The 11,774-nt window shown below is 41.1% G+C and overlaps 2 protein-coding genes across 2 annotated transcripts in view; one reads left to right on the forward strand and one right to left on the reverse strand.

Annotated features, from left to right (window-relative positions):
* The window catches only part of LOC145470112 (alpha-1,6-mannosyl-glycoprotein 4-beta-N-acetylglucosaminyltransferase-like), a 13,885-nt gene extending 2,736 nt beyond the window's left edge, over positions 1-11,149 (reverse strand). The window contains exons 1-2 of the mRNA XM_081453945.1: positions 10,821-11,149; positions 1,923-2,130 (exon numbers count right to left, since the gene is read on the reverse strand). Of these exons, the coding sequence (XP_081310071.1) occupies positions 1,923-2,104 (182 nt within the window). The 5' untranslated portion in view covers positions 2,105-2,130; positions 10,821-11,149. The remainder of the gene's footprint in view (positions 1-1,922; positions 2,131-10,820) is intronic.
* LOC145469215 (uncharacterized) lies at positions 3,672-5,335 on the forward strand. Its single transcript, XM_081452906.1, has 2 exons — positions 3,672-3,774; positions 4,695-5,335. The coding sequence occupies exons 1-2, from the start codon at positions 3,672-3,674 to the stop codon at positions 5,333-5,335; spliced, it is 744 nt and encodes a 247-aa protein (XP_081309032.1).
* Positions 11,150-11,774: the final 625 nt, after the last annotated feature.

An 11,774-nucleotide genomic window follows, 5' to 3' on the forward strand; every position in this document is an offset into this window, starting at 1 on the left:
TTCAAAATGATATAACTATTTTCCTACTTAGCGATACTCCACGAGTGACGAGCGAGTTGCCGAACACGGGCGACACATTTTATTTCTGGCCAAATTAAAACCGTTGGAGACAAAAAAAAGCTTCATATTTTCCACTTTCTACAATCTGATACGGTTTTTGACATTATAAATTCCGTTTCGTGAATATTCAATGCCGTCTCCAGTGAGAAAAGTTGTCCGACTTCAGTGCCTTTCCTGCTAACGTACATTTATTTCAGGACTTTGTCAGGACAGGACAGTTTTTCCCACCGTATGCAAGGGCGTACAAAGACTTTTCTTTCAAGAACTTCTGGAAATTCTCCAAATAAGCAGAAACAATATGAAATTATCAAAATCAGATTTTTTCCGATGATTTAATCGTTGTTCACATGCAGAAACTCCTAAGTTGACACGATACCGGCAAATTCTTGTTCAACTTACAAATCAAAGATTAAATATGTACTGTGTGGATCTATTTTGTAGACAATGGGACAACACGATTTTGGTCTTGTTTAACTTCCTTGAATGTGTTTAAAGTAAAAGGTCTACAAATGACTTTGCCTCAGACATTGCCACTGCCAATATCAATGTTCAAACTGATGAGAGTTTGAGATTTCTCTTCGCCTAGTGCTTAGGCCGCTGTCACGCCACGACATTTTCCAGATTCAACTTTCGTTAGCAGATGGTAATTTCGAGTTTTTATTTTCTTTTTCTGCGTATTTTTCATATTCCTTTCTCTTTTAATTCTACGTCCTTCTACTTAGGATGGTCTTTGAATGCCTAGCAAGGTTTAAAGTGGCGTTTACCACGCTATCCACGGCTGTATTGGCAAAAGAGAAGTGTTTCGCCGAAGTAGCAGGATAACGGTAAACACGGTAACTTTGAACGCTTTGTACAAAGTCAATATACTTTGGCCGAAAATTGTTTTTCCAGAAACGTGATGTATATCCCTCCAATGTCTAATTCATCACTGTGATTGCTTTCAAAAGCGTTGAACTTTTGAGAAATAATTATTTTAAAATCAGCTCCAACGCTCCATCTAATTTAGTATGCATTATTTGAAACTCTATTTTTTAATCGCTTCGGCAGTTTTTTGATGTTTATCGAATGATATTGCATTAAAAGGCCTTTTTCTTCAACACTGTGTAGTTTTCTTATTATTTTGCGTTGCGATAGTAATTTCTGAACAGTTTTTTGCGGGGGCTTATTTTCGGCCTGATTTTGCTGCTATCAGACGGAAAAAGTTTGTGGCTCGATATTTTTGGTTTAAAGCGAAACTGAAACAAAAGAAATTCATTTTTAAATAGTACTCGGTAACCTCTGCTTGGGAGATAAAAATCGGCCGACTTTATTTTTTAGCCGGAAATCATCGGTCGTTTCTTAGGCGCAAGGCCTCTTAACAATTATTCGCCAAAGGCGAAGTGAACATTGGTGAATATTCACCAATGTTCACTGAGTCTGAGGCGAATCATTGTTTTAGTATAATTTTCAGAGGTGAATAATAAGGACTACAAAATAATGGACTAAAACATAAAAACACAGACGCAATTGTTCTTGTGCAAACGTATGCACCCGTAGTTTTAATAATAAGCTTACAGGTACATCGATTGTGAATCAATTTACTTATCGAGTTCGGCAGATTGCAGTAAAAAAAAACGGGCGAAACACTACGAAAAATAAATTCATCCGGTACCTTTGTTTTATCGTTGTTGACTTCATTCACAGTTGTCATCATTGCCTAAAAATGAGTAGCTTTAGTTTCAAGAAAAATAAATTTCTTTCAATCGATCTGACCTGCTGGCGATAGACGCAACCACTGCGTTTACGATTCTTAATTTTACAATTTTGTCTGCTAGTGCGGATCGGCCCTTAGAGCGTTTAGGTTTATGGAACTTTTAGCTTACTCACCCAGAAACCGATTCCATTTTGAGGTTTCCGTCACGATATTTGGCAGTCCATCCTCTTGATCCGGATGATCCAGTGGTAATGGAGTGAACACGTTTCCAAAGAGAACCCCGATGGCGAAAACCGTGAAGACCATAAAGGCAAACTTTGTATGAGACCTGTGCTTAAATCTGCAACGCATACTTAGAATTGGTTGGTGTTCTTGAACTGCAACGGAGAAGAATATATAAATGAACACAGGAACATTAATTGCAGGAACGGGACACATAGAAATAGGCTTTCAGCACGCGCATTTTTGCAGTGTTTTCTAGGGATCCATACTGAACGTGAGCTAGACGCATTTCCCTGCTTAGAAGACTGAATATAAGAAGACTATAATGACAGGTGCACGGTTGTGAGCGTGAAGCCTGGCTGTTGTGGTTTAATTAGGATTCACGAGGGCGTTTGAAGAGCAGGTGACCCTCAAAACTCTGTCATTAACTCGATAAACTCACTTCCAATGGTATCATCCAATACCGTAAATCCTCGAATTAGCGCTCAGGGCGGTTATTTCAAATTTACGAGAAGACGTAAGGCGTTTATTCGAGGGGGGCGCTTAGTCGAGGGGGTAGGGGGTGGGTGGGCGCTTATTAAATTTTTCCCAAATCGTGGCCTGACATGTTCATTTTTTAATACAGCATATCCGCATAAACAGCAACATTAGCTGTTTATCGACATAAAACGCTGATCCTAAAGTTTAAGTCGCGGCACCGTTAGTACTTGTAATTTTTTTTCCAAACGAAACGTGTTGACAAACTGAAACAATGTACAAAGCTAATACTACATGACGAAAACTATACATCCTTTGTTGTCTCATTACTCGTCCACGAAATGGGGGGAGGGGAGGGGGGCGCTTATTCGAGGGTGGGGGGCGGTTATGTTAAATTTTGGCTGATAGGAGGGGCGTTTATTTGAAGGAGGCGCTTATTCCAGGGGGGCGCTAATTCGAGGATTTACGGTATGCCTTTTGCTACAGCTGGCCACGTGACGTGCTTCTCAAGAACACACTGAACAGTCATTGGCAATGCACGATGTTATCAGACATGGAAAGAACATAAAACAAATTTGTTTACATATAGGATTTTAGGTTTATATCCTTTAAGACAGATTTTTTTTAATGGGCGCTAGAAATTAGAAGGACTTGTAAGGGAGGCAGACACTTTTCCCTCCAGTCACGCTCCAGTGTAAGGTCCAGCAGGGACCTTACATCGGAGAGAGAAGACGGCTTACTCTTCAGTAATCCTGACGGAACCAATCCAATTTTCCTACTCCTGAACGGAAGAACACTCGTTTAACGCGGCTGCAATATCAGAATTGTTGTTGAACGCCATCGTCAAAAAAATTAAATTTTGTTTGGTATACAACAATCTTGAAAACTTTGTTGTTTTTTGTCTTCAAAATTCAGCTACGAAATGGTGCGCCTGACGAAAGGCGGACTTTTATTTTGGAAACATAATGGTTGAAGAAAACCAATTAGCTTTGAGGTTGATCGTGAACAATATGAACACATTGTTTTCGTCCTTGAGGAGAGACATTGGGGTTTGTGGTATTGCAGGCGTATTTCCGGCTGTCACTTGGTTCCGCCGAACCAAGTGACAGCCGGAAATACGTCTGCGTTCACAGGCTGTGGTATTGCGGAATTAGACAATGTTTTTGCGGTATTTTGAACCTGCATGATGCGGTGTTTTGGCATTTTGGACAGTATATATATGTGTGAATTTATGAAAACCGTGTCAAATTTAAGGCAAAACGTTCACGCCTGCCTGCCGGCGATAGCTGGCGTGGAGGCCTTTGCGGTGCTTGAAAAGCCAGGTGGGCTTCCGTCAAGGATGGTGGGAGAAGATAGCCCTGGGACCTGGCTACCAGCTGATACCAAGCGGGGCTGCCAGGACCTAACCCCAGCGGGGAGGGGGGGGGGGAGGGTCATAGAGAGAGGCACTTTCCTCAGTTAAAACTGCTCATTTTCTTTGCGGGACAGCCTTGGCCAGCAATGCCCTGCAGCCTTAGGGGCCGGCAGCCAGCCAGACAGACACAAGCAAGGTGGGTGAGTAGGCTGTGTGTTGACAGAGTGCCTGTGCTTGATTGAGTGAAAAAGCCTGTGTATTTTCTTGGAAAATGTCAGGGTGGTTGTGTTGAAATTAGCACGGTTTCATAAATTCAGACATGTATAAATTATCCTCAAAGTTCTCCAACGTTTTCCGAGTCTTTTCTAGTCTCTAATTGAACATTCCCTTAATCGGAAAAGAGTAAGTTAATGTTAGTTAATTATCAGCCAATACGCCGATAGATATTACGAATTTTGATTATAATGTCTAAATCGGAAATTACCTAACTTAACGTTTACTAACAAATTCTTCATTGCTATCAGTTACTCTAAACTTAACACACAGAGTATTATGGTTTCGGTGTGACATCGAGTTTCCACTCGGTATTGAAGTATTGCGGTATTTGGTGAATTTGTTTTGCGATGTTGCGGTATTTGCTGAATTTGTTTACGGTCAGTGAGTTACCATGAAAACAAGATAGGCCGCCACTGCCATTTAATCTGGGACTTAATGAGAAGGGACTGCGTACATTAGTGGGTCGTCTGGGAAGAAATCCAGAGCAGCTCGTGAATTATGATCAAATCATCCACAGCCAGTTAAGAGAACGGTTCATTGAAAAGGTGGGAAACCCTTACCGTCACACTGGAACCCTGCACTAAATCCCTCATCACCCTGTTATTAACGAAGAAAGAGTCACAACCAAGATAAGAATCGTCTACGACGCCTCTGCAAGAACCTCATCTGATGCTCCCAGTCTAAATGATTGTCTTCACGGTGGACCGTCACTTCTACCAGACCTGAGTGCGTTGTTGATGAAGTTTCGAGTTCCTCAGATAGCCATGACTGCAGACATCGAAAAGGCCTTTCTCCAAGTTGAATTAACGAAAGTCGACCGAGATGCAACAAGGTTCCTATGGATTAAGAACCTTCAAGAGCCAATCGATGTAGAAAGGAACATTGAATGCTATAGATTTCGTCGAGTGTTGTTTGGAGCATCTCCCTCACCAGTTCTCCTTGAAGCAACCCTGAGGCATCACCTACACAAGCAAAAGGATGATTGGGTCGCAGAGGACCTGAAGAACTCCATGTACGTGGATAATGTCCTCTCTGGAGTTAGTGACGATGACGACGCGGAGCACTATTACCGTCATTCACGACATCGCTTGGTTAGTGCAGGAATGAACCTCACTAACTCAAGTAAACTGAAGGAGAAGTTGGTGGCTGAAAATACCATTGCTACTGAAAAAGCCGAAAGTTCTGGGCCTGGAGTGGGATTCAAATGCCGACACAATCAGTTTTCCTTTAATGAAAGGCGTGTCAGAGACTAAGGCGCTTCATGACCAGATCACAAAGAGAAGCGTTTTGAGTATTGCTGCAAAAGTGTTTGATCCACTTAGATTATATGAGCCATTCACAGGGAGAGTCAAAATGATATTGCAAGGATTGTGGAAACAGAAGGTAAGCTGGGACAGCCAATTGCTAGAGGAGCTTAAACCTCAGTGGTGGACATGGTTTGAGGAGTTGGAAACCGTCCCGCTTATTCAAATTCCCTGATCGTACTTTCCATCAGGATGGAGCGGAGCTCATTTACACGTTTTCGGAGATTCCAGCAATAAGGCCTACGGAGCAGTGGCAGAATCTAATTGCCGAATTAAGTGCATCTAAAATGCAACGTTTAAATCAATTAAATGCGACATATTTGAATTAAATGCGAGTTCAGTCGAATATTCTGACTGAAGTTCGACAGCTGATTTAAACGCCGCATTTTACCTGTGCCGAATCTAATTCATAAATGTTAAGTTATATTATACCCATAACTCCACAGTTTTGTGCTTTATGACATGCGCACTTGCGCACAACAAGATTAAGGGAATTTTCGGCGGCAATTGCAGTAGGAGATGTAGAAGGAAGGCTGTTGAAGATACCAGTATGTGTGGTTCTTGCTTTGCTCCAATCGTGTAACGTAGTCATGCAAAACCAATTATGTTTCTGCCATCAAGCAACCGCTCTATGCTACATGACATGCGGAGTAGGGAAGCGACTGTTGAGGATACTAGTGTATGCGGGGGGTCTTACTTCTCTTCAGCAAAGTTACGTAGAAAATGGAGAGCGAAGTCTATGAACTTGAAAGTGAAACGAAAATCAGAATTTAAGAGGTAATGCACTGCCATCTGCATGGTAAATCGCTGCATCCTGTTTGCGCGAATAAATGGTGTTTGAAAAGTATTAACGATCTAAACGGAAAATGTGCTCCTTATCATTGTCAGCCGTATTGATGGGAAAGTTGAAACGGAGTCAGGGAATGAACACGTCGCTCACGCTCAGCAATTTTATTCGGCTCAAAAAATGCGACGTTTAAATCAAATGCCGAACTTTTAAATTCGGGCCGACTCATATTATTATTAGATTCGGCCCATGTAAAATGCAACGTTTAAACCGGGCCTTAAAGTGTTCAAATGTATTACGCCATTTGCAAAACGTACGTAGTTGCACACGAGGGAACAATCCTCCGCAACCAGTCCCCTCATGTAAACTCTGAAAGGGACTTTTCACAGCGAATAGTCCTGGGGACTTCTCCCCACCGGTGTATTCTAATAGAATTTTACCAAAAAAAGGTTTTCTGGTCAATCGCACCAAGAGATAATACGCTGTCCGGATTGGAATAACTGCTTGTTTCCCGAGAAACACGCTTACGCGCGTTGCCATGGCGTTTTGTAAGTACTCGACTTTGGTCGGTGGTAATTCCGGCTCCAGTTTAGAAAGTCCTGCAAATATGGAGTGCATAACGATCGGCCAGTGCACAATGGCCATCTGACATTTTGTAAAGTAAATGACGATGTTGGCGTGGACAGTGAATCCAAACTGTTGCTTGCTCGTGCAGGTAGAGTGTTTAGTATTGCAGGCCTAACTAAGCATTATCGATCACTGTATAGGCCCTAAAAAGCACCAAATTTCAAATAAGCGGGTGTGAGTTTAGTTTAGTTTGGACGGGAATTAATTTGTAATCGAAAACTTGCTGAAAATTCAAGGTTACCTTAAAAAGTCACGGTTATTGTCAAGGCGAACTACCGCTAAGGCAGTTAAATATTGTTATTCTTTATCTGTTCGAAGAAGAACAACTCCTTGCAGTTCCGACACTCTTACCTAAATGAAATCTATGCGAGCATCCCTTAAAGAGTTCTTAGTGGTGAGGCCTGGCGGCCTCAACCCTTCTCCGAAATATACGATTATAGCCGGCTGTATTTGCAAGCCGATTTTTACGTTATACGGGAGGGGAAGGGGGAGGAACAGGAAGGTAAATCTCCCTTCTCCCTAGTTTTTAAACCAATTTTTCTCTCCTCCCTACTTTAAATATTCCATAAAACTATTTCCCCATCCAGGTCCATCCAGTTCTTCCTACTCCCAGCATTTCCTTTTCTCCCTCCTGCCTTCTTTTTTCACCAATTCCTCCCTCGTGCCAACTTTTTGTTGAGCCATTTCCCCCTCCTCCGTATTCTGGTCCTCCCCCTTATTACGTTTATGAGCTAGAAATATGTCTTATTCCAGTTGTGCAGATCCTATTGCTGCAAGTAATACAAATGATTTGAATGAATCGTTCTTAAAAATTCATCAATTGCCAACCTTATTTGGTCAAGCTGTTTGTTCTTTGCCGTTCCGCAAAGTAATCATCCTTCAATTTGTGCAATATTTTAGGCATTTTTGAAGTTGAAGAGTCTCATTTAACAATTACGATGTGTCCCCGTCATCGCAACTTGTTTGGAATTCGTTGGCTGTGCAAAAAAACACGGTGCACTGTTCCTTCTCTGATAGCAGTCCATGGACTCGCAGGATCCACTGGCCAGTGTGGGCTTAACAGTGTACAGTCTGCGTACATCTTTCGCATAGCTAAGATTCTTGTCCCAGTTGGGTCGCGTATGTATATGTATATATATATATATTTTTTTCGTATTAGATAGTGAGCCCCTCACAGGCGTTCAATTAGTTGTGCTTGCGCTGTTCCTCAACTACCGAACGCCTGGAAAGACAATGAAAATCTCCGTGAGCGGGAGGGTTTACTCACTTAAGTGACGGGAAGGTGCAAAAACCTATTCTGGGTTTGATACCTAGGAACTGTCGACTTGACGCGGTTATAAATTTTCGTAGTGTCTTTATTTGGATGAAAGATTTGGTTAAGGTTTTTCATTGGGGTTCTCTCATTTTTTTGTCGCAGACAACTATAATTTTTATCAGTTTCTTTTTATAAGACGTCCCGTAAACTACTTGCGAGCAAGAAAGGATAAGGAAAATCCCGCTCAAGTTATTTTTAGATATGACATCAAGTTATCCCAAGGATAATGTTGTGCGTGGATGTTTTCGTGGAAGGTGAAACTGTAAAGCCGCTTGGGGCCTTGGGCTGCCCGCGTGAGTAAATCTTTGGTCACCGGATTAGCTGTCTAGATGCTCTCTGGTTGTGTGTCATCTTTGCGATATACTCCCGCGTTAGTAACTCACGTGCCAAGTCACAAGGACGCGCTGCAGTTACTTATTACTTATTAAATTAAATCATGGTTTTACTGATATCAAATAATGATTTATTATTTGAAATAAGGCTTTTCTTGGTTTTAAATAAGCGATTAAATTAACCATCATCCGCCGGACGTCAAATAGTCAACGAATGAGCTATGATTTCAAATCAGTAAGTCGTGATTTGAAATAATAACCGCAAGATTTGAAATCAGGACTTATTATATCAAATCATAAACTTATGATTTGAAATCAGGATTTATTATATCAAATCATAAACTTATGATTTGAAATCAGGCTATATCAAATCATTAGCACATGCTTTGAAATAATAGTTTATTATATCAAATCATAAGCGCATGATTTGAAATCAGGATTTAATATATCAAATCCTTAACGCATGATATCATATCACAAAACTTTATTAAGTAAATAACGAAAAAAACGACAAAATTAAGCTAAATCATTTTCTTTACAAACGGCGCCCGATAGTATGTGCTTATCAGCCTTTTCTCCTTTTACAAAGAGCGTACATAAATTCGTCTAGTTGGGAAACCCAGCGTCAAGTGCTATCCGTGCCTCCCACTTTCCCGTCGTGTTGCCATGTTACGAATGACAGGCCAGCTCGTTGCTAGGGGTCACGTGCGCGCGTGTTAGATCATGAGTTGAGTTTGTAAAACGTGAGCGGTGAAAGCGATGTTGTTCTGAGTGTAAAACCCGCGAATAAAGTTGTCTTAAACGAACCAGCCAAGTTTAATCGTCGTCCAGCAGCGAAATTTGGTTCACCCAGCCGGATATTGATCGAAATCGCCGAGCCAAGCTGTAAGTCAGCCGTGTAACTGCGTGTAATTATCATCGAACCCTGTGGTTAATGTATTTCAACACGAAAGATGCTTAAGATCTAGTAACAGCATTCAGTTAGAGAGATCTTTAATTAATAATACTCTACAGGACCAGACTGCAGGTTTATTTAACACGTTGCCCAGCAACGTGAGGTGCTGCCAAGACTATATCAAATTTTGTAAAGACACCAAAAACATTATTTTTAAGAGAGCTTTAGAACATCTGGCATAATTTTTATTATTTATTTATTCATTTATTTATTTTAGCATATCTTAAAACACAATTTTATCTCTTTTACACATAGATATAAATTTTTAGATATCTCTTAACCATTTTACAATTGTAAATTTAGTTAGCATCGGGCAGGCGAAGAGCCACCCTGTGGATATACTGCCCGAAATGCCATTATTATTATTATTATTATTATTATTATTATTATTATATTATTGTGAAAGAGTCATTCAAGCCGCGCCAAGATGAGTGCCTCAAACAGAGGAGAAGGTGAAACACCTCGACTCTTTACGCCAAGTGAGTCTACTACTTCAAGTAAACGTTCCGTTTTAAGAAAGAAATCGCTGGCCGAGAAGTTAGCCTTGGAACTAAAAATAGCCGAGCAAACGTTTGCAAATGAGATCGAGTGTCTGCGAGCCGAACAACAGCAACGTGCAGAAACTTTCGGAACTTCAAAAGAAAGAACGGTTGTCCAGTACACACAATCTGATACGTTCAGACAAAACAACTTTTCGATCTGCACAGTTTGACAGATAGTAAAAGACTGTTTTCGATCCGTATACGTTCGGAAAATTGCATCTCATTAAGGAGACTTATTAGAAAATAAATCACTTACTCACTTACCGGAGTCGACGGGGTGAAACGGCTTGTCGATCCGTACACTTTGTACGGATGGAAAAGGCCGTTTTCCATCCGTAAACGGTCGGAAAATTGCATCTCAATTACGCGGACACGATTAATAATAAATAATAGTACTACTAATAAAACGGGTTAGTAGCAAATATTACGTCTTTCTCCGAAGTTAACTTAAATAGGTGTCGCATCATTGGACCAAGCGTCGAGAATTGACGCGCAAATTTCGCTGCTGACAAGAAGTGCATTCTAACCCGCTCGAAAGTCGTTTCTCGGAAGGTACTGAACGGGTTGAAACGAAATGCGTCTCTTTCAAAAGGTTTATCAAACACAGCTGAAATATTTGTTTCCCGTTCGTTGGAACTCCCGGTGCATATTTTTGCACATTCATATTTTCGTAAGTGCTGTGTAATGTTTACAACAGTTTGCATTCACGCCCACGGCGAAAAAAGCTGCATCTCCAGAACTAGGGTACTGTTTGGATCAAGAGAGGTCTCTTTGGAAAGAATTTTCAATGCGCTGAGCAGGAAAATTATCTTCTATGTTATTATCCTAAGTTTTCTTGGTAAGAATCCAATCTCGGATATTCTTAAAGAAACGCACCTTAAGTCTTGTCTTTTCTCTGCATGACTGATTCACATGAGGCGCCATGTCTACCGACAAGAATTCGCATTCTAGGCTCGATTCTAGGCCCAGTTCAGACGTCGTGCTTTTGCTGTGCCGCACTAAATTCAGGAATTAAGTTCGTCTAAAGCACGGCAGAAGTGCGGCGCCTGAATCAAACTTTTGCATTAAATTCGGCAAGCGATTAAGATCGACAAGCTCTGCCGTGCTACACGACTATGGCACGGCAGCGATTCAAACGTCGTGCTCCTGTCGAGACAAACAAAATTCATAAATTATATCAATGTATTTTGGCGAGATTGCGTTCCCACGGGGAGTTAGGAGGAGAATTGTTACGAGGCATCAGTAAATGCTGAGTTCCTCCTTTGCCGTGCTACTATCGAACCACGGCAGAAGTACAACGTCTAACGGCCTAAAGTCGTCTCTCGAAAAGTACTGAGCAAATACATCTCTTTCGAAAAGCTTTGCAAAGCGCATAACAGCTAAAATATTTGTCTCCAGTTTGTTGGAACTTCTACTCCGAAAATTCCGGTGCAATTGTCTGCATATTTAACCCCGAAAATGCTGTGTAATACTTACTAAGGTTTGTAGGTCCACGGCGAAAGAAGCTGCTGCTGCTCCGGAACTACCGCACCGTACGTTTGGATCAAGTGAGGTCTCTTTGGAAGGCAATTTCAAAGCGTTGGGCATGCATGAAAATTGACTTCTGTGTGCTTATCCTAAGTTTTCATGAAAATAAGTCTTGTTATTTCTCTGCATGACTGATTCACATGAGGGGCCAATTGCTGGTTTTCACATGACGTCACCAAAATTTGAGCTACAAAACTATTGACTTAAATGATGTATAAGAGCAGCTGAAAACTAATATTCATACAAATTTTCGCTCCAAATGGGTTCTTGGTTTTGTGATACACTACGCTTGAATTTCTAAGC

The sequence above is a fragment of the Orbicella franksi genome, chromosome 15 (assembly GCF_964199315.1).
Source record: "Orbicella franksi chromosome 15, jaOrbFran1.1, whole genome shotgun sequence".
Classification (NCBI taxonomy): Eukaryota; Metazoa; Cnidaria; class Anthozoa; order Scleractinia; family Merulinidae; genus Orbicella; species Orbicella franksi.